General features: G+C 45.5%; 1 protein-coding gene, 1 non-coding gene and 1 pseudogene across 2 annotated transcripts; all 3 read right to left on the bottom strand.

The window, feature by feature from the left end:
- Positions 1 to 2,277: 2,277 nt before the first annotated feature.
- LOC145060047 (uncharacterized) lies at positions 2,278 to 3,121 on the bottom strand (annotated as a pseudogene).
- A 7,230-nt stretch (positions 3,122 to 10,351) lies between these two features.
- TRNAK-UUU (transfer RNA lysine (anticodon UUU)) lies at positions 10,352 to 10,424 on the bottom strand. Its single transcript has one exon. It is a non-coding gene; the product is annotated as a tRNA-Lys (tRNA).
- A 2,966-nt stretch (positions 10,425 to 13,390) lies between these two features.
- Positions 13,391 to 14,349, bottom strand: LOC145056609 (putative mitochondrial protein ymf1). The gene has a single exon (XM_079004309.1). The coding sequence runs from the start codon at positions 13,952 to 13,954 to the stop codon at positions 13,466 to 13,468; it is 489 nt and encodes a 162-aa protein (XP_078860435.1). The 5' UTR covers positions 13,955 to 14,349; the 3' UTR covers positions 13,391 to 13,465.
- Between the last annotated feature and the right edge of the window lie 13,151 nt (positions 14,350 to 27,500).

Here is a 27,500-nt window from a genome sequence, read left to right as displayed (position 1 = left end):
ACAAGTCGATAAGTCCGAACTCTAACAACTTCAAGGACTAGGAAGGCCCCTTTTTACTCATCCAGATTTCCCTTTCATATAGGTGCTCCAGAAAGAAGATTGGATTCGACAAGAGTCTCAGCGAGAATAGGCAGCTTTAGCATCAAGCACATCATCATACCGACAGTCATCCGAACGAGAGTCTCCCATTTGAATTCCCTGAGCAAGCTCTCCTCTTCCACATTGCTGGAAAGGGCTTAGCCGCCTTTGGACAAGGACCCTTGGACCATTTACCCGGCCTCTCTATCCAGCTTTTTTCCTTCAACGACTCTAAGAAATAATGGTCTCGAACATAGGGGAATTCAGATGAAAGCTCCGGTCCTTGAATGAACGACTTAGCCCCTTGCACACTAAGGTGCCTTAGCCTATCCATACACAGCCACACCCAAAGGGGAGCGCCTGCCCAACTATCCGATCTTGTTTTCCCTTTCCGGGTAGATCTTCTCATTGACAACAATAGGTATCGGCCATAACCAAAGAAATTCTTTTTCAAAGGAGGTAATTCGTTCGCTCCAAACACGACTTGCTTGTAATTTATCCTTCAATCCCAAAAAAGCAAGAATGAATGACCAAACCCGACCCAATTTCCTTATTTTCTTATTCCCGCCAGGCGCTGTTAAGCCCTTCACCTCCTTCTGATGATCATTCCACTCCTTCGCCGCGGGAACATCTCTCTACTTAAAAGAGGGAACGAAGGCCCCGACCAATCATCGTGAAGAGAACCAATAAGAGCCAAAGGAGGTGCTGAAAAGACCTTCTCTCTGGCCCCCTTTTCTTGCAGCTTTCGGACTTGGCCGATCATGAAGAAGATCATCCTCGCTCGGTCACGGGTAGATAAATAAAGGAAAAAGCCTTCTCTGGAGCATGCTCATGACAAGATCCCGAACTCCTACTTTGAAGGTTGGCAGCTGCAAGACCCAAGTCAATGTCTTAAGCCGGGCCTTCGACGGCGGCATGGAAGAAAGAAAGTAGTTTTGTTCTAAAGTCGAGATTTTTAAACTATAGAAGACCATCTTCGCGAGAAAGGTCTCGATCCCTTCCCACCTTAGATCGAGCTGGCATGGCAGCCGGGGCTTCTTCCCCGGAAATCATTCCCATCCAGCCGGACTTTGAAAGTCGATCTAGCGGTGCCTTTCCCTATCGCCTTCTTTTTGATAGTCGTAAGCTAGAGCCCCTATGGTATGGTGGCATCAAAAGCTAACCATTAGGTTCGTATTGCCAATTTGAGTACTTTTTCCACTAAGCGAGAAGGGCCCTCAATCGGACGAGCGCAAATCACTCCTTTTCTCAAGTGGGAAAGACACTTTGATATGGCTGGATCTACTACGCAAGTAGCATACTCGGATCAAGCAGCATCTCTTTTGGTTCAAAGCGAGTCCAGGAATATCTGACAGGTTGGGCGGACGGTCTCTCAAGCGATTCTTCCAATCTTTTGCATCTTGTGGTGAAGGGAAGCCCAGTTATTAGTAGCAAAAAGAGAAAGATGAAGGGCTTCGCTCCCAGGTTGATGGATCAAGAAATGAATGAAAGGTTGGAAGATCCTGCCCAGGGGGAGAAGTCTCAATGGGATGCATTTGCAGAGAGAAAGAGAGATGCCGCTGCTACCAAAGGTGCACCCCGACAAAGCTACACTGCCTGAGGAATCATCCCATTTTCTCATATGAAGTCTATCAGCGGTGCTATTTACTATTCTTTCTAGTTCTGACTTGGGAAGCTGATCTATTGAAAAGGAGTCAGCTGTCTGCGCGAGTCAGCTGTCTGCGTGAGTCATCTTCTTCTAGGCTCCGCTGGACGACACGGCATTCTCGTTTCAATAAATAGATGTCGGCCGTACTTGTGATGGTTCCCAAGGATCCAATATGACCACTTCACTTAGGTCTACGTTGCCACGATATTTTTCTATGGAAGCGGGCGGGCTGTTAGAAGTTCGGCCCGCTTTTTTTTTTGTCGTAGGGGAGGGATTGACCTTTCTAACGCATATTCAGTCGTACCGGCATGGCCCCACTGATTTCTTTTCGATCGGAGCATCCAGCAGCGCAACCCGGTTCTACTTGACTAAGCCCGTGCTCGTCCAAGGAGGGAGTTTGCTTTACCCAACCCCCTTTTTGATAACAAGGCAGAAAGCCCCGACCTGACATTCATTAGTTTCGAATGAAGAGTGCCCTGCCGCACCTACTCCTATAAAAAAGCGAGACTTTACTAAACAAGAAAAGCCCCTTCTATCTTATTAGTAAAGCGCTAACGCGCGCCCTGCCCATCCAGAGCAGCACACGTTCCTTCCATCGTCTGATCTCCTCCTGAGACTTCTGAGCCTCCTAGGATACTGTCGTAAGCCGCAGCCACAGGATTAATATGTGGAAATGGCAAGTACACACTGTACACCACGATCTTGACGTTGCGGATGACGTCCGACACCTTAATCCTCACATAGTTCATCCTCATCGGCGCCGAGGTCAAACCTCCACCGGCACCAGAGGTTGTGATAAGCAGCGGTTTGCCTCGTTCCAATGTCGGCGGAGCAGTCCCCACCGGAAGCTTCTCCAGATCCGCAATCGACAAGAAATGGTTCGGCACAATGTGGAACCTGACGTTGCTGATATGATATAAGAGTGAGAACCGGAGAAGATCGAAAGGTCGTCAACGGCGAAGACCGTCATATTGTATTGTTAAGAGTCACAAGCTCGGCGTACTTCACCTTCATAGCGAGGGCTAGGATGCTGAAGCCATTGTTACGGAGCCGGAGCATGGCATCTCTGAGCATCAGGCGCATGATAGCGGGCTGCACCGAGCCGGAAGTCTGGATATGTTGACCAGAATGATGATCTGGATGGAACGGGAACGAGAGCGAGGTCATCCTCTCCACGTCGCAAGAAAACGTAGAGAGCGGAGAGATGAAACCTTGAAGGCCATGAATAACCACCATGCCGTTGTTGAAGAGATCGGGTTGCGTGATCTCCACCCCTCCGATAAAGACCTTAGCACTAGCAGTTGTGCTGGTCTTTCTATTGACCGAATCAGAGGTGAGGGTGATGCAACGGCCTGGACTCAAGGTCTCTCCTGCCTCTCGGGCGAGGGATGAGAGTAGTGTTATTTAGTTTGATGAGGGTAGCTGCCTATTGCAGGAGTTCCTGACCTGAATGGACACCAGCAAGCAGCTACTGAATGTAAACAAAGTAAAGGGGATGGAATCAACTCAATAGAATTAGGTATTGAATATGACTTCTGAAGTGACTAAACGAAGTTAAGGATTGATTCAATACCAAATCCCAGATCCCTATAGACAACTAATGGTAGGGGCCCCAACGCCCATCGTGAACTACGTTCATTGCTCGGGCAATGAAAAACCTTGTCTCTTTTGAAGGAAGACCTGTGCACTTTCCCTTTGGCGGGCCTATAATCGCGAGTGAATCCTTTGTGCCCAGAGACTACTACTTCACCTGATCGGCAACCCTGGGATTCCTAGTGAAAACTACACCTTCATCTCGATCAAAGGTGGGATCCCAGATCGCTTGAAGCTTCCTATTCGCCTTTCGGGGGGTCCCCCGTTGATAGATGGGGGCAATCATCTGCGCCATGTATAGTAAAAAAAGAAATTGAAAATTATTACAGTAGCGAGGAGAGCTTATGGACAAAAAATGAGGATTCCGGCGGCTTTTGCCACTTATGATCAGTGTTCACAAGAGCGGGACGGTTCAATGTCTTACAATGTTCAAGCAGCATTCTTGTCGGAAGGATTTTTTAGGAGGCCCGGGCACCTTCCGAACATCCCTGAAGGATAGAACAACATGATGAAGAAGGCGGCGAAGGTATGGAGGAAAATTTTGAAAGAGAACAAGGAGATCCCTGAAAAGGGGGAGACAAGGAAGTAGTAGAAATGTTGAAGAAGGGACAACCCGCTCTTTACTTTTCAGGGAGGCTGCCCCTCCCTTCTTGCCTATCCTGGACCCCTTCGTGAGTCCTCCTGGTTTGGAAGCTTAGTGAGAGCTCTTACCTCATGGTAGCTCTGGGAGCTGCATGCTAGCGTTTATTGAGGGAGTTGGAAAGAGCATTTGCGGTTGAATCGGAATCGATTTCGGATGAATCCAAGGGGGTGCTTTACGCTAAGGAGAGGATACCGTCTTGTAGTTGCGGAGTTGTCTGGGATGAACGCTTTCCTTCTTTCCAAGGGTGCTCAAGGAGTCTATCAAGGCATAAATCGATATATGAAGCTGGGAACTTACCAATCATAACAAATAGCCTTAGGTTGCTTATTTCCTGAGAGTTTCAGTTTTTGTTCGGTTAGGCTATCTGGGGGAGGCAACTCTTCTAATAGTAATAGACACCGATGCTATTTTTCTACTACTATTAGATAATATTAGATTGACGGAATTCCTTGTTTACACGTGGCTAGGTCGCTGATTGAGAAGAACTACCGCTGAGATGTCTCAGATAGAGAGAGAGGGTTGGTCCCCGTCTTTCGTGTTTAAGATGCCTTAGGACTAGTAATGAAGCACAAAGCTAAAAAGGAAGTGGGAAAGCGCCCGACTGCGAAGCTGACAGAATTTTTTCAATCTACGAGTACGAGTACTAGCAATTGCTTGTTCGCAAAATTCCTTCCTTCATCACGTCATTGGCTACCGGAAAAACATTCTCTCACTTACCCAGACGAATTGATTTCATATCTTTTCATCTTCTGTGAGGACTGTCCTCCTAGCCTTTTCATATCCTGCTTTGAAGCAACTACACTTCCTCGTTAGCCAGTCTGGCTCTCGACCTGCTTCAGTCTCTGGCTGCTGGGACTATTGCAATACTTCGTTCTGCTACCTTCCGATGTTGCTTACTACCAATCCGATAGCTAACCTTGCTTTTTGTCTACCTTATCAGTAACTGCTATATTCGGAGACTTTACCTGAAGAAAACGGAGACATAGAACTACTCGGATTCCATGCTTTCTCAAAGAAATGCCCTTATCTCGATCTTTCTTAGAGGCTAGAGTCTAAGGAAATGGAAAGCCAGGGGAATGCTACCAACTCCCTTTACTCCCACGTTGGAAAGCATATGAACTTGACTGAACTGAATGACCAGCCCCGGGCCGGGGTAAAAGAAGAAGGGATAAGATAAGACAGTAGCACCCACCACTCTGTCAGTAGAAGGTTATCCAGTCGATCTTCGTAAGTAAGTAAGTAAGTAACACTTTCATCGATGATTCCTCTAATCCTCTCAAGGCTTAGAAGGGAGCTGAACCATTTATCTCTATGAAATTCTTTGGCAGAGGGACTCTAAAGTGGCCTCACTTCGCTCGCCTCCCTTCCGGTCGCCTCAGCTTCTGAATCCAATCTTGAACGTTCAGTTAGGCATTCAAAAATGCACTTCTCTTTCAAGTTCCAATCAGATTGTTATGCTCGTGGTGACTTCTCAGTTAGGAATTCTCATTGCCCCTTCTAAATGGTTACAGGACTAGGGCCCTACTAGCCTCATCGGCCGATGTCTGCCGTCTCGCGATTCTTGCGTTTATGGACCGAAGGAAAATAACTCCAATCCTTCCTCAGGGCAACATGCTATATTATATGATATATCTTGGGAGTTGAAGGTCGCAGTCCCTTTCCCTCAGGCGAGTTCCTCACTTAACTTAAAAGAGGAAGGAGTCTTTGCGAATTCAGTAGCTATGCTATGTAATACACACCTGACTTCTACCTTCGTGTGTCAATGGATCTTTCACATACTCCCTATTTATTATGTTTCCCTATTGGTCTCACTACCATACCAAACCCTCCCTCCGGTCGCCTCGTTCCCTTGCTTTTCCATTGCTTTGATCCTCTGTCTCTGACACCTTCCTTAATTAAGTGGAGAATTCCTTCGTACTTGAGTGTCCCAATGAGCCCGTAGGCAAGGTCATTACTATTTTAACGCATGACATGAGGTTGTCTACCTCACTAGTATTTGAACTGGAATGCCAGGCGGAGGAGTGTAACTGCCTTATCGCGCTATCCGACTTGTATGTGAAAAGCATTTCGTACTCGTAACTGATCCCTTCCTAGCGAAAGGTGTGCTCCAATGAAAAGTACACAACACTAGTAGTGCCCCTTTTGACGACCAAGTCACAATGGAAACAATGTATCTCTCTGGGGATGCGAAGAATATTTGAAAGCACTTTCGAACCATCACACGGATTCCAACCCAACTGCCCATGATATGGTAAGAACGGAATGGAAGGGAAAAAAAAGTCTTCTATGCGCAGACGTGAAAGCTCTATCAATAGAACTAGCTTCTTTTTATTTAGAAAGGAACGATTCCCTCGTCTGAGAATCGTCATTCACGCACTATTCCTCCCCACTAAAAAAAGCGATTGAGAATCTCGAGAACCTAAACAAAAATGTAGAAGTGAGCGTACCCCAAGGCTCTCCTCTCTCCCTCTTTTTTAGCCAACACCATCAACCCCATTTTTCACCGGTCAAAGCCAAAAATCTGATTAATAGAAGGAAAGGAGATCAGAAAAATAGGCGGACGACTTATAGTATAGGTCGGATGTTTCCGTGAGCAGTAAGCAGCAGATCCCCCCTTATTTTGGGAAAGTTGGTGGCCGCGTGTTAATTCTTTCAAGGCAAGGGGCGGCCTGATTCGACATTGTTGTTTACTCTGATCCGGTCGAGGTGGTTTTCACCAGCGCGTAGGTGGTCTAAGTTCCTATGACCGAGTCTTTCTGGCCCCTGTGAACATCTTTTCTTAATGTATTAAAGAGGGCCTCTCTAACCGGTGAAGGTGGGTGTCCACTAACGACCATTCCTGGCTCGGCTCCGATAACGCAATTCCGGGAGGAGTCGGTAGTTGGGCGCTGGATCCCTTCGGACCTGGAGAACGTGTGACGCTGAGTCGGGGTTTGGTGAACCAACCGGTCGCTCCTCTAGTTGAAGTATCGGGCCCCTTTTTTGTTGCCTAGGTTACACCTTCGGAATACCCCAGAAGGGAATTTTTATCTACTCCCCCCAATCTGCACTTTACGCCACGCCGACTCCCCTTTCGTCATAAGGCGTGGAATTAGACCAAGGGGAATCTCCATAGGAACAAGTCCCTTAGATTTCGCACATAGGAGATCGAGACACAGCCCCAGGGCTATGGGGAAAGATGTAGATCGATCACCCTAGATAGACAACTACATAGAGGGTCTCTACAAGTCAGTCTATATATTCTTTGATTTCGTTCCCCCCGTAAGATCAATATCACAACCAATGAGGTCCGCAAGTTTCACATCTAAGTAATACTCGATCCGATAGTTTACGATATAGATAGATATATATTTAACAACAACATTCTAAGAAAAGATATTAATAGATATCGGTAGTTGTCCGGTCGTACCCAAACAATAAGATTCCTGAGGAAAATGCACCTAAGATCAAATATTTCGAGCCGGCTTCCGTGGAAAATTCAGACTTTCTTTTTGATGCTGCGGTCACATAAAAACATAAACTTTGAGGCTCAATAGCTAAATACATGGCAATTGAATCATAAGCCGAGATCATAAAGAGCATACTGCGAGTAGGAAGTGGAATTAATACAATGGATTCAGAAGCATCAAACCTCTCTTGTTCGGAAGAATCGAAACACATCGAAATGGTACCAGCCGTACTTAATAATAGAAGGATTTGGCAGAAATATGTAAAATTGTCCCTCCTAAAAAGATTATTCCAGAATAAATGGGCAATAGTTAGGAGAGGTGCGCCAGCGGCGAGCAGAAGCAAGGTTATTAGATACCTCAGGAAAGCCCGGCCAGAACCACACGTGCAAGTTTCCCTGCATGTGGCTCGTCCGTGATAACTTCTTCGGATTTGCGTGAACTAGCGGACCGATCACTAAGTGGGGATGCTCCCTCCAGCATGAGCGAACCTTTTCAAAAGTGGTTAGGAATGGGCGCCCCTCTCCCAGCCCGGATCCAGCCAGGTTCTATTGATCATGTCCCCTTCCCAACAGTTGGAACTTGTCTTGGGGCGTCTTTGGCTTTACGAGAGAAAGCTCGCCGTAGAAAAAAGTCTTTCTCTTCCCGTCCCGGGTCATAGGTGCGTCCACAGAAGAGGAAATCGCAATGCATCTTGCTCAGCAGGCGTAGCTTGGAGTGAGAGTGTAGCGGGGGTAAGGTAAGGAGGCCGCCAGAGAGGAAGGCAAACCGGCCTATTAAGCGCAGCTAAGCTAATATGCGCCGGAGAAAGCCAGGTGCCGTAGGTAAGCTCTATTCGGCCCGGAGCATTGATTCCCCATAACGAATAGGCTAGCTCTATCTCTCAATTACCTATCCTGTGCTCGAGAAGGTCCCTCAGTTCCTCGGCAGCACCTCGAGGTGCATTTAGTTGTCTTACATGAGACTCGGGATATTACCCACTCCATGGCATGACACCTTTCGCTCATCCATTCCGCCCGCCCAGACGCGGCGCCTTTTCTCATTATCATCTACCGCCCTTTCTTTCCTCCCCGCTATTCACGCATGAAGATCGTCGTATGTATGCTCTACTTCGGGTGTCGGTGCTATAGTATAGGTAGGATTACATTATGGCAGGATCAGTCACCCGGGCAAACCAACCCTCCTCCAAGAAGAATTGTGCTATGCCCCCCCGATCCCTAGAGAGCGAAAGAGCTGCCTGGTGATCCCTAGGTTGCAGCACGTTCGGTCGTGAACTCCTCGCGCCGCTGCCGCCGTTTCTAGGACCGACCGACGCCTCACCTGCACAGGTACCTACCTAGTGTCGGTCGCACATTCAACATAGCGTTCGGACTCATGTGCCTTTCAGAACCAGGGGTCTTCGAGCCTGCTGCGTACGATTAGCCAGCCTTGCGGCGGCAAAAGGATTCTAAGCCCCCCCATGCTACGGTTCCCTGCGGTCCGAACCCGGTGCCGCATTAGGTTGGGGAACTGGGCGATAATAGCTCCTCCGCATCCCAAAGCGCGCTGCCCTCCTAGGCGCGCAACACTAAGTAATCCAAGCCAACCCACATTACTGACTAACGGTGGATAATCAAATTTCTTAGACGTACTAAATACAACTCCATGAATGAGCAAAATGAAGGTTGCATTAATGATAAAGATCTCTGGGGAAACCGCTAAAAAAAGATTGAACATGTGGGAGGATCCGAACGAATTCTGCTTTCATTTCCCACGTATGGAGTACTTAGTGACTGACGTTACGGTCTCCCGCAGGTAGGCTGCACGCGGCTAGGAAGGCATAGTCCCATGCGTCCGTTTGTGGATCGCGGGACTATGCGGAAGAGCCTTCTGAGGGGGGAGTATCCCTAAGGAAAACCTTCTCCTTTAATAGGCCGAAGGTCTCGGATTTTAAATTCCTAGCCCGTAGGTCTCTACGCATTTGAAGGAGCTCCCCCAAGGACTCCTTCCCCCTCGGATTATCGAGGGCTCGAGCCCCCCGCCCCAGCCAATCGCCACTTGGATGCAGGCCCGCCATCTCCCGGATGATATCCACCTTGACCTCGAATAGGTCCTCGGCGTTGATCCGGGCTAGATATATATCTAGCGACGAAGGCGCTGTTTTGCCCGACAGGAGGCGGCCCTCTATAGAGCGGACCGAATCCCCTCCTATCACTTCCTCCGGGCCATAGGGGTAGGGGGTGTAGGGCGGAGTCCGAGCTCCCGGAAGAGCGGGAGGCGTAGCTTGTTCCCCCGGAAGCGGTTGATTTACCGCTGAGGTACTACTACTACGCCTGGAACTCGCTGAGTCTTCCAGCATATCCTCGGTAAAGGTAAACCAATCCGAATGGGAAGGTACGGCTGAAAGACTCTCGCCGGCGCTAAAGGCAACCGGAACGCCAAAGCTAATGAAAAAAAAAAGGTACTGATAACAAAGATAAAATTCAAATCAAGGGGCAACTTTCGTGTAGTTTGTAATTGGATGTAACTATTCAGATTTTTTCGAGAATAAATCATTCTCTTAATAGATCTCGTCTTGTTCCTCAATCTTCGAAGAATGCGGCGTTGTATTATTGTAAGTTTCCTGTTCCAAACATTTCCTTCAAGTAGACGACAAGTTTTAAATCTTAATGCGGGCATTCCTCCCTTACATGCATTTGCTTGCAACAGATTCTTACTAAGACCCCATAGACACGGTCTCGGTATCTTCACTGTTGCCCCTCTTCTCAAAGCCCTTCGAGAGGAAGATGAATGTCAATGTGCCATTTTCTTCTTTCCCCTACTATTTACTCTTCTCCTTCACTGCACACTTTAGATAGATGTTTCCATCCAATCAAAGACGGCGAAGCGCCTCTAATCTAAAGGCCAAAGAGTGCTCTTTGCGCTACTACGCATCCTTACTCATAGTATAGTGCAAGTTAGGTTTGGGTATAGCAGGACTTGAACCTGCGACCATTAGGTTAAAAGCCCAGTGCTCTACCAACTGAGCTATACACCCCAAAAAAGATGTAGTAGTAAATAAGGATTGGTGCGGAAAAGAAAAGAGGGCGGCCCCTCTTCATCATATTAAAGGGGCGCGGCTTTGTATGAGGCTCGTACTGCAGAGCAAGCGAAGAAAACGTAAGGGCGCGCGCTAGCACTCCTGCAAGAAAACGGCCTAGCTAACGCGCCCCTTATTGAAAAGTCAAGGATATTGAATGATCGATATGAGAAAGAAGCGCTCAAGCATTCGAAGAAAGCCGGCCTTACTCAACAAGCACCTTTCTTAGCTTAGTAAGGTTGCTTGTTTCCACTCATTGAAGATTCTATCTACAAAAAAAGGTCAACGGGGGGGTACTAAAATGGCTCTCACTGACACCATCTACGAGAAGGTGAGGTCGTCTTTATTTCCAGCCGCCATACGGTTTGCCTTAAAGCCTTAAAGACGGAGAAGGGGAGGATCAGTTATCTATGTAATTACGGTCTTTGTTGGCCGGGGCGAGCACTCTCTTTTCTTTGTAAAATTCCGTCTTACCAAACAAGACTGACTTCTTACCAACCCGCGAAGGGTTGTGAGGCTGGACCAGGTACGAAGAATGAATCTATATCTGTGCACGGAAGGGCCGGCGGCCGCTCAACTGTTCGAGCGCAATGCAGTGGTATTGGTTCCGATTCGACAAAGGTAGAATGCCTGGTCGAAGGTCCAGTACAGTAGGTAGCAGGCGTGTTCGTTTTGGCTCCCGAGCGAGAACGAGAAAGAGGCGATGCACCATCCTTGCTGCTACGTACGTTGACCTTGACTTGACAGATTCATCCAATTGAACCCAAACTCAAAGGAGGACCACAAGCTCGGGGCTCGACGAAAGAGAAAGTCTCGGCATTAAGAAAATGGGGTTAGCTGTGAAAGAGGCATTCATTTTTTCATGAATATTCATAGCTGAGTCTACTAAAAGAGGGACCAGCTCATCGTAGTGATTAGAGGACACCTCTGATCGTTCACCTCTAATGTGACACGTTCCCTCCCAGTTTGATCAACGGGATCAGTCGGCTAGAGAGCGGGGCTATTCTTCTTCCGAGGAGACAAAGTAGTCTCTTGTACTGACCGAACCCTCAGTTCGGAGGTCTTCGTCAACATGTTACGAAGCTCCAGTCTGGCGGTCAACTTGATGCGGGAGAGGCATGAGTGCAGTTCGATCTTGTGGTGTATTCCTTTGTAGTGAGTAGGGCCTCTTTCTCGTTGATCAGTTCGCCTCCGCTCTATTGAAAGGTCTCCATTCCTACGGCGGTTTTGTCAATGAACCCGTGGATAAGTAGGCCTTTCTTGCAGACCGATCTTCTGCCGAGTTCCTTCCTTCGTAGTCAAATCTGATGATACGCTTTGGCGATGTTACCTACCAAAGAAAAGGCCTGCTAGGTGATCGAAATCGCTCAGGTCAGCGAGGACTCACTCACCTACTCCTTATCTAATACTTTCTTCTATCTACTGAATTAAAAAGGCGACCCGCCGCGCCGGGCTATAAGATAAGAGACAGCTGTTGTACTACTTGACTGGTAAGAAAGAGCTTCCGTAAGAACTGGAAGACTCTTGTATGTACGGTAACCCTATCTTCCGCTACTGGTGGACTGTTGCACATAAAGGCCGACAGAAGCAACCTTTCTTAGCGCGCTTTTCAAGCGCTTAGCTTCTGCTATAAAAAGGCGGCAAGGCCATAAAGTAAGTGAAGTTGCAAGCCTAAGCCAAGAAGGTACGAACGAAGTGACGGGCCCTTTTAGAGAGAGGGGGCGGCTTTCTTGTGGTAGTCATTGCGAACATCTCTCCTCTTCTCTTAGCGTGCACAGTTTGCTTACGCCTTAGGCACATCTATCTTTCTTAGTTTCACGCTGGCCTAATGAATTGAATATGAATAAAAGTCAGTCTTTTAGTAAGCGTATATAAGCAGCTGTTTAGTGTATAAGCAATTCTTTAGTGGTCGCACCGGTACGATGGAGGTTGGTTGAAGATGATGTTACGCGGCGTTCAGAACCAGTCTTGAAGTGAATGAATTAGAAAGAACGAAGAAGTAAGGAAATGAGACGACTCTTTCTTGAACTATATTATAAACAGACCTTCCCCTCCACACCAATCACGAGTTTTTCTCCATTCCTCTCATATATCGTCGTAACGCCCTTAATGCTAGGTTTTGAAAAAGACTTTTCATGTCATTCCCATTTAGGTCCGATTCGGATCCCTCCGTTGTTTCCTTTTCCTTCCGCACCTTTTCCTCGAAATGAGAAAGAAGATGGTACACTTGAATTGTATTATTTAAGTGCTTATTGCTTGCCAAAAATCCTACTTCTACAATTGGTAGGTCACCGGGTTATTCAAATAAGTCGTGTTTTCCGTGGTTTTCCCATGTTACAACTTCCGTACCAATTCGGTCGATCCGGAATGGATCGGTTAAACATTCCATTAGGGAGCCTGGTCTTGACTTTTCTGTGTGGTATTCATTCTCGTTCGGCTCTTGGAATCACATCCAGCAGTGGTGGGAACAGCTCGCAAAATCCAACCACTTCACCTACTTCATTGCCCCCAACCCTTTCTCGTACCTCTATTGAAACAGAATGGTTTCATGTTCTTTCATCGATTGGTTATTCCTTTCCGTTCGTATCTCTTTCTCCAATTTCGGTCTCGATTAGTTCACAAGATTGAATGGCCAATTCTCCTCCGGACCCTCGATTCGATTGTTTTCCAAGAATGTTGAGCCGGGTATGTAAGCCATGTATCTGGGAGGAACTTAAAAGAAGGGCTTTCGGTTTTTTTCACCCCGTTTTGTGGTCTTGCAGCTATTTAAATAAATAAGAATATAAAATTATATATATATATATATATATATATATATATATATATATATATATATATATATATATATATATATATATATATAATAAGACTTTTTTAGAAGAAAGATTCTATATATGTCCAATCCCCAGTGGTGGTGGGACCAACCAAGATGTATGTCGTCCAACCCAACCTCAGACTCTTTCTTCCCGACCTATTTGACTCTCTGGCCGCAGTTATAGTTATTTAGGTGGTATCCCGAGATTGAAGAGATCGAATTCCTCCGGGGAACACACGAAACAAAGATATGAACTGGGTAAATAGAAATGGAAAAGAGATGTTTCCAATTCATCAAAATGAGAAGCTTTTTCTACATCCATATGATCTACTAAAGTAGATCGGTATTGCCCATATAATAAAAGCAGATCTTGGTCCATGGAATCCCAAGAAGGTAAGAACTCCAACCTGTCCGATGCTTCTTCGGCCAAATACGATATACAAGTGGGACCTGCACTATGCGCAAGCTGTGCGAAAAACCGCTTCTTTTTTCCGGTTCTGAAACAACTTGGGCGAAATAGGGTTCTACCGGGAAACCATGGATTTTTTAGTTTTCGCCATTGGTTACTGGTTGAGCCACTGGAATGGAATGAGATAAGAATCTCTGGAGATCTTTCCTCTCCACTTACTCGTAACAGGCTTTCCCTCTGTAGAAGACTTCTTCCGAATGGCATAATTGGGAGATTGATTCCTCGATCTTCAAAGAAAACTGACTCCTCCTACTCCTTCTTCTCCTTTAGGATAGGACCGTCGTTGGTCCTTCTTTCACTAATGATCTAATGATCTCACCATTTTCTAGTAGTTCTCGCGAACGCGCGAGGGACTATCCTTTCTATCGCTTGCCCTTTCTTTTCACTCTCAAGACAAGGCTCTCTCTCTTTTATAAAGCGAAGCAAAGCGCATGGCGCTGAAAGCTCAATAAACACAGACGAACACGATGCAGGGCATAGCATAAATGAAACCGCTGATCATTTCATAAAACATATATGCTTGACCTTTCTCGATGCTTTTTTTGGGTGACTCACCAACCGACCCAGCAGTGATCGATGACAGAATGGTACAAACAAATCAAAGTCATTGGATTTGGTAGTTCTCCATGGACTTCTCTCTTTAGCCCTTTGTATATGTTCATAAATGGGTGTGCACCTCCAGATGGGCGGGGGCCGGCCTCCCACTCTCTTATCTTATGCAGCATTTATTAGCGGTTGGGTGGATCGTGCAATAAGCCTCTCTCGACCCTCCGTTTCTCATACGTCTTTATGAAAGCCTCTCGCCTTTCGAGATCCGGTCCATCATCAACTCAGTCAGATCTTCTTGTTTGCCCGCTTTGATTAGGCTTCCTTTAACGGATTTGATCGGCATTTCGTGCCTGCAGTCCTGCTGAATTCGACCTTTTATCAGGGTAGCGTAGTAAGGTTAGAGGCGCAACTAGAAGAGTTGGCCCTATTTCTCTTTTTTGATCAATTCGATTGCAGTCTCCGAAGTCCTTCTTGATCGATGGTCCCCATTAGCATTAGTGCTAATTAGCAGCCGCTTTTTTTGGAAGGCGAGATACTTATGTGTGACCGCGGATTCCACGGTAGCAGTAGTTCTAGCTCTACATTAGGAGCAGGGGGGCTCTATCTAAAGGAGGTACGGACCCCTCCCATAGTACGGTACGATGCAGCTGAAAAACTTAATAGGCTACCGCGGCTCGCTTCGCTTTTGTTGCGGAGCTCACTGCTTTTGGAGTAGTGCTTGCAGCTTGCTGCTTTCTGTTCAAGCGGAGCTCGCTGTCTACTCCACGAGTCGCCACAGCTTCGCCTACGCCACTTGTATATAGACAACAATAGCGCCCAAGATTTCCCCTTCGCATAGTTCATTGAACCTTCCAACTTCACTCCGTGGCCTGTGCTAAAGAAGCGTGTCTTAACTAATTCCTTTGAACTCATTTCACCTATTCTACCTCTCGATATCTCCTCACCTTGCACCTTTTCTTTCTTTTCCTCATCCCATGATCCTTTCCCATGTCGTGGAAGTGAGCTCCTTCGTCGCTCCTTCATTCTTCATAACGACTATAACCAAGCTGCCAACCAATAAAGCAAGCACCTTCATGGACTGAGACCGTGGAAGCTCCGTTAGCACCTTAAGGCTGTCTTTATCCTGAGAACCCTCGGGAATATTCAGAGACTCGGCTAATGCTTCTAGGCCCACATTCGGAGACAGACCAAGCACCTCTCTTACCCACTCACTATCTAATAAACCGGACTGGCTTATTATCTGAATGAGATCGGAAAGAGAGGAGGTAGCCCAAATCTTCCAATAGGCGCATACGAAAGGTTCTGAAAGAATTGAAAAAGCTCTGAAAAATAAACAACCCGACCTGAGGAACTACCAACAACGGAAGAACTAGCAACAGCGGGAGAAACCGTTTCTAACCTCAGCTTCACCCCCTTCCTCGGGATTCTTTCTTTGATGATATGCCCTAAGCCCCTTTCAGAAGACCGAAGTCATTGGTGCTTTGCATAAGGGGTAAGAGCGCCATAAAGACTATTGGTACCTATCATAGACTTGACTCATTTTATGGGCTTGAATTCCTTTCCCCGAGTTAGAGGGGTTTTCTGAAGGTCTTCCTCAAGGGCCACTTGGTTCTCAAAAAGACTGTTACCCCCGGCCAGAGTAGAAGTAGGCAAACGGATGTTTCTGGGGGGAACTACGGGAGACGGAGACAGGTGGTTAGGCGAGATTCTAACTTCTGGCTCATCGCAATTCCATTTCTTAAAGTGCAAGTCCAGTTTTCTCTTTTTATGAAAGTGAAAGTCAGGTTAGCCCCTTCTTTCAATTCCAAAGATGCTCTCAAATTGTTGTTCAAGATTATTTTACCCTAAGGCTTCTCGCGGTCAGGCAAGCGTGGCAGAGCGTAGCATGTATCCAGCCATCCGAACTACTTACTGAAGGGTAAGCACCAACGAATTACTCACTTCATTCACAGCGCGGGGGAGAGACAGAGAGGGGTCAGTAATAACTCACAGCCGGGGTAAAAAGGTCCTACTTCCTTACTCACTCAAGTCATTGCTTTGACCGAACCATAGGCCGAAAAGAAAAGATTTTTTAGATACTTGTTACAGGCCTGACCAAGAGCGCAAAAGAGCTTTATTTAGAATTAGAGTAAGGGCACGCCATTTGCAATGCCTTTTCTTGCTTTCGACAGGACCCCCTTCCGACAGGAGAAAAAAGATTACGCCAATGCCAATTGCCAATGATATAGAGTTTCTAGCGATTACGACTATAAAGGGCAGGAGATGAATTAAAGAATCGTACTGCAACTGCTGAAGAGAGATCAGAGCTAGTACTAGAGGAAGCGATAGCGGACAAAAGAGCTCAGAGAGCAGTGCAGCTAAGCGGGAAGATCTGTGATCTATTTGAAAGAGCATATCGCAAAGACCGGTATATTGCACATACTGATTGATTGATTGTATAGATTGAGTCTCAATTAGAGAGTTATGATATATCTATAGGTTGGCACTGAGAATCGTCCCTTACCAGTGCTATCAAGAATAAGGATCTTCTATGAGAAATCCATGAGAGTGACTGCCAACATGAATGAGTAGTACGATCAACTGTTCTTCTGAGAAGTGGGCAACTCATGGAGTTTAGGGATTGCATGCTTGGGATTACAACGAGATATCAGGACTTTTATGCAGTTCATTGAGTCTCCACTTTCTTGTACTAGCTGACTAAAGGTGAGCTACTTTTGAATTCTCTAATTAACTAAGCTCTATCCATAGATAGTGTTCCCCACTGTAAAGAAATGCTAGCCCATGAATGAGGATCTATTTCCTTGGAGTCTTTGCCTTTAATAGTTTATAATATGATCTTACCAATTTGAAAGCGAGCTAGCGAAGTACCTCTTAGGAAAGCAGGTTATAACAAGCCAGTTGAAAAGTATGCTCTTGGGCTGTTTCCCTAGGAAGGAATATTGATAAGAGCTGGTGTTTTTCCTGCAAGTTTGAATGCCATTAAGCATTCCCCAGTGCTTATGCACCATCTAAAAGTCTCAGCTCCCTGTATAGTAAAACTATTAAGGTTACTTCTTTAATAAGCTTTTTCAAATTGTATAATAGCTAACCAACCGCTTAAAGCGGACTGCAACTGTACTTATTAGCTTTCCTCCAGCGATACTACAGATGGAATAGCTTCCCAGGCATTAGAGGATAAGCTTGACTTGGATTCAATTAATAGGGCATTTGCCCCGTCACTTGAATAAGCGGCAACCCCTTAGTGGCACAAGCCTCCTTTCCGGAGCTATAAAGGAACTTCATTCCCATCTATTCGGCTCCTACCCGCTCCGACCAGGGGTTACCAATTCGTTATCAACGGCTTTCTTACAAGAAAATGTTATATCATGGGCTTGAGGTATCACCGTATAGATTTCCCTGTTTGGTACACATAGCTTTTCCTATCTCTCTTTTTAGCATTCCTTCTCTATAGCCTGTGTCTATCTTCTGTCAATTCCTATTCTCTATCTGGTCTAATCGGCTAAGTCTTCTATCTCTTTCGATGTAGTCGATGTCGGACTAGGAAAGCCAGTAAGGTCAAGTGTATTGAAGTTCTACCAATTCACTTACTAAGGAGCGTAACGAGCAAAATCTAAGGAGCTATAGTGTTGTTTCAGTTTCAGCCTTAGATTCTTTCTTTTTAGCATTCCTTATTAATCCTTTTTTAGGGAGATGTTGAGACTTTCAGGCTAGTAACAAAGTACCTTTCTAGGTGTAAGGATGCAGGTAAGAGAATCAATCTTAGCTGCTGTACATGTAGTAGCAGCATCCAGTCTAGCCTTGGTCTAATTCCTACTTAAAGGAGGGGTCTTATTCACTGTATGCGCATTCCCTGTATTCTATGTCCGACTATTCCACCTGAACCATATTAGTCAAGGGAGTAGGGCAGTCTTAGTGAAATTACCCTGGGGAAGATCTTATTAGCTCCTATTGATTCTAGGTTATATGCCGACAGTTCTATTGACAGCGTAGGATTTGACGATCGTAGTATGATTGATTCCCGACCGGGGAAGACTTCTTATATAATAGAAGGGAAAGCAAGCTAATTCCAATGATTCGAGATCTGGATAATGCATTGAGCAAAGCTGCTGAAATAGGACCGCTTGTCAGCCTACTCCTCCATTTATAGATTTCTATTCTATAATAGAAGAAATAAAGCCTCGAGCTATTAATTACTATGAGAGCTAAGCTACTCTTTTTGCTTAAGAAAGATGGTCATAAAACGAGATCTTTCATCAGCTAGGCCTGACCTGGTGACATACTCCAGATGAGTGGCCAATCCCTGGAAGATCCTGATTCTGATTCAGTAGTATGCCATATTGGAATGAAAGGAAAGTAAGCTGCTTCACGACCCTTTCACTTTATTAGCTTTTAGGCCATGCAGAAGGAGCTAGCTCGACCATTTACTGAGCTCTTTTCGAAATGGTAAGACTTTCCTGCTATATGAGAATGAACTCATTTCAAATGCTTCGCCTCTCTCCCATTGTTCCTTCCTCCTTCGTGCCCGATCCGGTCAGTAGGCGTCAGTGAAGTGAATGCTGTATGCTAAGAGGGGAAATGCTGACATCTAGCACATAAAAGAGCGGATTCGCTTCCTATTCCGATGAGATGTCAGTTCCTTTCGTGCAACCTGCTCTTGCATATGCCTCTTATTCCTCGTACAAAAAACCTATTTCATTGCCTGAATGGCACCGGCTCGATAAGGCAGATCTGTGGGAAGACGTCGAAGCGGGTTTAGAATCAATCCCATCCGCCCCGGGGGAAATAATAGGTCAATCAGGTTCATCCCTCTTGCCAATACTAGTAGTCTTAGAAGGAGTTGTAACCTAAAGGGCTATTCCTGATCTTTCCTGTGATTCAATCGATTCCTAAGAACTTACCTCTCGCAAGGAACATCACTTTCGTATAGTTGAAAAACTCCCTTTTATTTCAAAATTGAATTCGTAACCACTGCTATCTCATGGAATAGGAATAAGCGCCGCTAGTCTTTCTTTTCTTTTACAGACTCCGAAATTGACTTCTTTCCAAAGGCTTGGCTAGCTGGAAGGCAAGAGCGCTATAAGAGGTCTTGAGGGTCGAAGGATGAAGGTCCGAGGCTACTGGTGGCCAAGCTTCTAAGTACTTAGCCAACGGATACGAATTCGAAAAACGGTCAATCTCCGAAAGGCCTTTGCAGAGCTTTAGGGGGAATACTTTTGTGGTCTTTCACCTTCTTCCTTTTGACTGGCGGATCTTTGAATCAGGGCTTTCGCTATTCCCACAGTCCCTTAGTCCCGTCGGTCTATCTCATATTCGCAGAAGAAGGAACTTGCTTAATGCCATGCCGGAAGTGTAATTAAGTAGGCGGTTGGTCGTATAAAAGTCTTTGAAGTAAGGTTCAATGCTTAGCATTTAGTTAGGATATTTTTCATACGAGTATGCCCTTATCCCGTAAGCCTGCCATCGTTGGAAGCCCCTTCCATTCGGCCCAAGCTTTCTTTCGATTACGTCTGCTTCCTAAAAACCTTAGTTAGTCGTTTAGTCAAAGCCGTACGTATGCCCCTTTCGAATCGTTCTATCATTCGAAGTAGGAGCAGGGGTAGCGGGCAGAGAATGGTATAGCGAGTTCATGTGCTTGCAGTTGGTTTACTACCATCCCCCTAACCTTTAGTCTCTGTGAAGTGTCTCTCAGGTATTGGGAGAACATCATGCCCCTTAGCTCGCTTGTATCGGATCAAGGGGGGAGCTTACTTCACTTGTTTTCTTTAAGTAACATGCCAGGAAAGCAGCTGATAAAGAGCGCCATCACCTTACTTAAGAAAGGGCTTATGCGAAAGAGAGCACCGCTTACCCGAGAAGAGAATCCGCTTTCCTTGTTTTTTTGCTTATTCCTAGCCAGAGAAATGAAACTAATCTCGAGATCCAGAAACCTATCTATACGCCTAGCATTAAGCTAAAGAAATATCGTTAGCCCTACTACTTTTATTGAAAGGAAGAACTTAGGACTTTGGGACTTACCCTAGCATTCCAATTGAAACTCAAGGAGATGGAACTACACTGGCAATTTTCCTCTTTCTAGGTGACTAGAGGGAATGCTACTACAGATACAGCAACTCAATCCCGAGAGAAAAGATTTGTGAGGTAAGGTCTATAGACTGTAAGGCTGAAGGCTTGAATGGAAGAGCACTCCTACTTACTTTTGGGATAAATCCTAGACACCTTTGACACCTGATCACCGGTAGGACTCTTATTTGATAGGCATTAGGGGATTTTAGGTTTTGGGGTTTCACTTGCAGACCCTGCATCCATAAGTCTCCTATCCTAAGTGTCTTTCTCTGCATGAATAAAGTTCTTCGACAGGACCATCCCGACCGAGGGCTAATCATAGATCTACTATGGTATTTTCTTCTTTTCTTGGTTCAAATCCTTTTCAGGAAGCATTATATTGAGTAACTCCAAGAGTAGAATCAGCAGCTCACCTCACGTTTTAGGAAGAAAATGAGGAATCACACGTAGACGGACCTGAGCATTCTCCTGCTCTACGGAGCTAGAGTTGGGGCTGCTTGACGCTCTTCTCCTTTCGAGTGAATTACTTATGCTCTGATGCCTTTGATCAAATGGAAGGATGGATGCCAGCCTTTAGCAACTTCGTTCGGTACATTCCTTCTACCCAGCTCTATAGATGAGAGACTACCAAACTTAGAAAGAGGGGTCCCTAGTATGTGATTGAGTCAAGTTGTCCAGTGCTTCTGCTGAGAGAAAGAGAGTCTATTGACTGGCCTACCTACGCCCGTACACATCCGCAGTTCTTCTCCCAGCGCTGTAATTTTTTTTGAGCTAGATCCGGAAATTGAAATAGGCTAGAGCTCCCTGTCCTTTTTTCTAAGGCTTTTTTGATCGAACTAGGAATCATACATTAGCTGAATGACTCGACAACCAGGTATTTCACTAACATGCACATAAGCTACCTATATTCTATATAACATCCCATCTCGTTTCATTGCCCCTGCATCCCGAAAAGATAGACTTCCTACTGGATGTCATACTAACTTGCAAGCTGTTAGCCTAGAGGGGAGGGCTCATAAGTCAACTAGCAGAGGGTGAAGGTGTACACTGCTGGTAAACCCTCTCTCTTTCTTCTCTAGGATCGAAGCTCAACTTGAATGAAAAGGGTATAGCTTCAAGCTTTTACCAGGTAATCATTCCTTCTTAGAAGAGTTTAAGCGCACTGGATCTCAACTCCTACACTGTCTCGCACAAAGATGTACTCCATCCAACTGAGCCAATAGAAGCGGTTAGAGCCGTTGGCTGATAATGGAGCAGGGAACAGTCATCACGAAAAGGTATCGAACAGTGGAAATACCTATCGGAGCACACTTTAGTATGAGTACTTGTCGCGAACTGGATTCGAACCAGCACCTCTGGGAGCAAAAGACAGGCCCAACGAACTACCATTCATTCTGATCGCGACTTTGTTTACCCGGTTCCCCTCGCGGCTAAAGGGTACATCCGGGGCCGGTCGCATGGACCTACTTACCTTGCTTGTAGACCAGCTGCAGAGCTAACCCTTGTTCTATTGGTTTGATGCTACCAAGACGATTTCTTTATGCCCATCAAAGGACCTCGAGATGCTAATCCACGAAAAACGAGACGAGAAATTCGAAAGAAAAGAACTGATATACGGAACGAGGGCGACCCGTGGAAATACATCGGTTTCTTACTAGTGCAAAGGAACTCTTTCTTGGCAACTTGGACAACTTCTAACGATGTTTGTCCCGCATATCACTAGATCGATCGGTATCTTTACAAATTTATAAAGCTTTCGTCTCAATTCATACTTAGCCGCGAGCAATATACGTTTGTGATCTCGTATATTTTGCTTCTCCGACATCTTACTGACTTTCCCCCTCATCTTTTTGAAAAAAGCCGCTCCACGGTGGTAAAGTCTCATCTTGTGTGTTGGCCGAAGTTACAATAGTGACATTGAACCCTCGAATATGTTCGAAGATCTCGAAATGATCTTCCAGTTCCGGGGAGAATTCGCAAAACTCCATTTCCATCAAGAATTGAATGGACTTTTCCCGTATTTCGACCGGAAAATCTAACAGAGACATTACTACGGAGATTCTTACCAAAAAATGAGACATTCCATGCCCTCGGAGAGTGCTTTGCCGTGCTAGGTCACTGACATATCCTTTTTTGTCTTGATTTTTTCCCAAGAATGGATTGGATCGAAACTCCTTTCCTGTCGAAGCCCTTTGTGTCTGTATTAATTTCTGACCGCACGGAATCTCCATAGCCAATTTTCCATTTTTTATTATGAAATCAGAGGGTGCTGCCTTTGGTACTACTCTTATTTTACACGATCCAGGAACTTCCATAACGTTGGCGTGATTCGGTTTGAGCAACGGATCCTGACGTGATACATCTTCGTAATGAAAATTGAGTGTAAACATTCTTTTTTTTTCTTTCCCAGTATCGATAGAATGAGCACTGTGAACTATCTGCTTCAAAAAAGATAGTTGTAAAAACATCAGAGCAATATATCGTAGTGTAGAACAGATTTTCAGTAATGGGGATCACATTAGTAGGAATATAGGCCAGTCTCCAGCTTCTATCCTTTTCATTTTTGTAGTGAAAGCAATAACAATAGGATTTCAATGATCTTCTTTACTTAGGTTTTATACTGACATATCAATTTGTTTTCTGCTAGCATATCATCCGCAAAGACATTCCTCAAGCATAGAATATCAGGATTTGAGCCCTTGAACTGACTTTTCGAACCCTTACATTCTAGAAAGCCTGATGGCATTGATTCAGCCATCATTGAACAGCTTTGAACCAGTCTGACATTCGATGAAGACCGAGCCAGACATTGGATGCTGCCCTAGCTGCAAGAACTCAATTAGCCTTGAATATCATATGATGAGACGTTCTGACTGCATCAAAAAATACTAGAAGAAAAAAACCAACACACTCCGCCAGCATCAACCTAAGTGTGGAAGGCGCCATTACCCTGGACCCAGCAGTTCTTAGACGACCACCTCCATCCTTGAGAGGATTCCCAGCATATCCGGGAACTCTCGATGGAGACAGGCATTGAATTAGAGCCAACTCGGCCAAATTCGTGGATTTTCTATGGAGAAGCAGTGGTTCATGGATGAATTTCAGGCCACACCCATGTGACATACTTCCATTTACACGAGGAGTATTTTCTATATAAAAAATCCCATGTCCGATAGTGCCTTTACCCTAGTCAGAATAAGAAAAAAGGATCCCTCTAGTATAATCACTAGAGACAGGCGCTAGTTATTCTCCCGGCTGAGTATATTTATCTACGACATTTGGCGTAAGATTCTACTCTTTTCAATGACAAATTGTCTATGCTACTTGAAAGGGAGAACCTGTGGCTGGATTGAATCCAATGCCCCGCAAACCTAAGGGTTCCTCCCTCATAGCACAGTCCTATGGCTTCTTAGAGAAGGGTAAAGGCACTCATAGCAAGATGAAAAACAGCAAACAGAAGACTCTAATCACTGGAAGGAAGCTAGGCAGGAGCCATTCAAAGCTTCGAGTTACCCCAGCTTGAGAGCGCTAGATAGAAGGAGTTCAAATGCATTCGATCCCCTATATAGATCCAGACGAGAAGACGCAAAGATGCTCTTATCATCTGTACTGCCTTTTGCATCTTCCTTGAAGGTTCTAGCAGACGAAGACGGAAGACATTGATCTAGTTATCTTTGTCTCTATCCTCTTTCTAAAGATAGATAAGCAAGGTTTTTCTCACTACTGGCAAGAAGCCTTAAGAGAAGAAGCTCTTTCTAGTAGAAGAGGCTGGGCAAGCACATCAAAGGCTGGGTTTTTAGTAGTTCAGGGTAGCTAGAGAACTTTTATCTGACTAGGAGCAGCTAAGCCCCTACCTATATAGTCAAGAGGGATGGAGCCCCGAAAGAAGTAAGGCTAGTCGATTTCCAAGATTTTAGTAGCTCAGGAAAGGTTCCCAAGATTGGAGTGGGTCTATTAGCACTGGGACAGACCAGTTAGAAGAATCCTTATGAGGCTCAAAGATCTTGAAAAAAAAAGAACGAGTGAGGACGTGTCCAATCTGAACCAAGCTCAAAGCTAAAAAAGAATAAGGAAACACACTCTTTGTCGGAACAAGGAAGAACTGTTGACGTCAAACCAGCTTTTCCGCTCTTTCCCTCTCTTCTTTAGGGATTAGGGTGGTGTGCTCTTCTGAGTGGGTGTGTGTTGTGCCAGAAGGCATGCGTATAGTATAGAAAGATTCTCATCCAAGGACACCGGGATAAGGGTTTAATGACCTAAGTCTGGCTGCTAGAGATGAATCGATGTACTTACCTTACCAGCCTCATACATCTTCCCTGGTCCCTGCTCATTGCAAGGAGGAACGAAGGACTTTTGATGCTGTCCCAGAGCCGGCTTGGAGGGATCCCGATATCGATATGCTCTGCCGGAATATACAGATAAAATATGGATCGGATCATGGCCCGGATACACTCGTCCCTTCTTTCTCCGTCTAGATGCCCAGAGAGGATGAAACAAAAAAGGTTGAGATTCGCCGTTCATTGTCTCGGTTCGGCTCAGACTGGTCTGACTTCGGGGTTGGGAGAGATCGGAAATAAGCTGCCGTAGGCTTGGATGGAGCTATTTATGGTGAAGAGGAATGAGATGAAATGGTTCCGCATGGTTGTTCCGCACTTTAGTCTAATTCAGTTCCGTCAGGGGTTCTTTCGTTAGTTCGATGCAGATTCGTAACCATTGGTTCCAGGGAAAGAGGGATCACTAGCGGAGGTAGGCTCGCACTTAGATGTTCAATACCCGCTGTGCCCCAACCAAATTCAGGTGAATGAGCTGGTTGTTGCTTGGTTTTCCCCATCCTATGAGTCAAGCTTGGAGGGGATCTACCCATTGAAGATGCAGCTTCTCCGGATGGTGGTTCTTCCCCGCTAGAATGGGATTTGTCGGTGCCAGGTGGAATCCTTTGATTGAAGGTCAGGAAAGGAATACAATTGAGGTGTGGATTCAAGTAGTTAGTTCGCACTAGCTCGTACCACCTTGAATTGCAGTCGGCCTTGAAGGCTAGTAACTAGGATCAAGGACTAGGAAGGGAAGCTCTTCTTGTCCAACCGGTCGGGTTGCAGGACTGGTTGTTAGCGGAGAAGCCCAGGGAGAAAGATAGCTTATTAGAGCATTGGAGGTCGACGAATTCGTCTATCAGGCAATCTATCCTTAGCCTAAAGGCCCGTTAAAGCTCTAAGGTGCAGTGTGACCGGAGCGGTTGTAGAGTTTTGAAATGGGATTAGAGGCGACGCCTGAGTATGAGGAGATCGCACTGGATATGGCTACTCTTTACGGCAAAGGGGGCATTGCCCATAAGATAAGATAAGACTGCCTAGGACTTCCTATTATTGCTTCTAAGTGAAAGGTTGCCAGCAACAATATACTGAAGGCATTCAGACTCATTACCTTTCTTAGGTCTCATTGAGACTCCCTTTTAGAAAGAGAAATGAACAAGAACTTAACTCATCCGGAAACGTGATTCTATATCCTGTAAGCATCTGACAAGATCAAAAACCCTTTATCCTCTCGATGAGTGTCAGCTCCTTCCAGGTACGCTGGTTGGCTAGTGTTATGAAATAAAGAAGTCAAAGTAGAGCAAGTCCCACCTACCAGGTTAGCGGAGAGTGACTCACCTACCTGTTCTGAAGGAGGACTTACACGAGTAGTGGAAAGTACGATGCTAGGCGTGGAAGAGCTTTTTGTATGCCTTCTGAGATAAGAGCCTTCACAGCGGAGGTGAAAGCAAGATAGAATCGGGCTTGATTCCCCTTCTATGGGACAGTAGACAGGCTAGCTACTGGTGAGAAGCGATCTATCAATCCCTTCTCTTTAGGGCTTGGTATTGGAAAAGACCTCCTCTCAGAATTCTTCATGCGGCTATGGCAGATAACGGGCACTCTCAATCCAATAAGAAAAGTTCTAAAGCTCTTCGCCATACCTCTATCTCCAACAGACATTCATTATGGCAAGGCGTACTGATTCGATCACTTCCTGTAAAGACTTTCCTGTTCTTATGAAAGACAGTCGTATGTTAGGAAGAATTCAATCTCAAGCTCAAGACTTTACAAGGGGAAGGTAGCTGGTAAGCCCTTTTAGTCGATCTAGGCATAACACTTTCACCACTCTTAGGCAAGCGACTAAAGCAAGCCGAAATGTGCCGTTCATTCTAGTAGCTTAGACCTTTGTTGAGCCTCCTTACCTTAGAAGGACAGTCAAAAGCCAGTGCGTTGGTTAACGGCTTCCGAAGTGACTAATCGTAGCCAACTTATTCAAGATCTATACTTTCTCTTATTAGAAAGAATATGTATATTATTGCGGAGATGAAAGAAGTAGACGAAAAACTAGAGATGAGAGAAGCGAGCCCTGAAAGAGAAGGAGAGGAAGGAAACTAAGGGCTAACCCGACACCAACCCAATAGAGCTAGCCAGCAAGCTCAGGCTAAGAGATGGGTCAATCTCCATGCCCTTATCTTCTTCAAGCCCTTAAGGCTAAGAAGTCAACTAGCGGTCTAGGAAGGCTAAGAAGGCAACTAGCTGCTTAGCCGAACTCCTCACCTGGGGTGACGATATTCTGATTCAAGCTCTGAACCAAAGCTAATTCTTTTCTTCCTTTAAGCGTCAAACTTCAGATTTGAAGGCCTTTCCACTGCAAAAAAAACACTTGAATTAGATCTACGAAATGATCGACTCAAATAGATGGTCATCATAAGCTCTTTCTTTTCCTCCTCTTCCAGTTCTATTAATCAAAAGGCCATCATGGACCAAGATCCAAAGGGATCAATCTTTTACACCGATGTATCGTACTCTCTCGACCAGGTCATCATAAGAAAAGACTGCAAAATCTTTCCGAAGTGTTATAAAGAGGGAAGGCGCGCTACAACTAACATAACAGCCTCTTCCTTGCCCCCCTAAGAATCCAAGGGTGACCTTTGGATGTTCTCGTGACGCTTTGGTTACGAAGGTTATCGGGGTCTAGGTTTATGGATGGATTCCGTAATCGAAAGTCCCTCCAACTCAATCAATATCAACAACATGTCGTGACCGGTTAGGCTTGGTTGATTTTGTCAGAAAAGAAAGTAGGTTTCGGGGGTTCATTGATTAGTACACCCCCGGTGCTGGTAAGG

Source organism: Lactuca serriola, chromosome 6 (assembly GCF_051521515.1).
Source record: "Lactuca serriola cultivar US96UC23 chromosome 6, Lser_US96UC23_V15, whole genome shotgun sequence".
Lineage (NCBI taxonomy): Eukaryota > Viridiplantae > Streptophyta > Magnoliopsida > Asterales > Asteraceae > Lactuca > Lactuca serriola.
Note: the sequence above shows the minus strand (reverse complement) of the source record. Positions and strands in the feature narration are given on the sequence as shown.

Excerpts from the sequence above, each read along its gene's own strand:
- LOC145056609 (XM_079004309.1), bottom strand. The coding sequence starts at position 13,954 with ATGCCATTCGGAAGAAGTCTTCTACAGAGGGAAAGCCTGTTACGAGTA.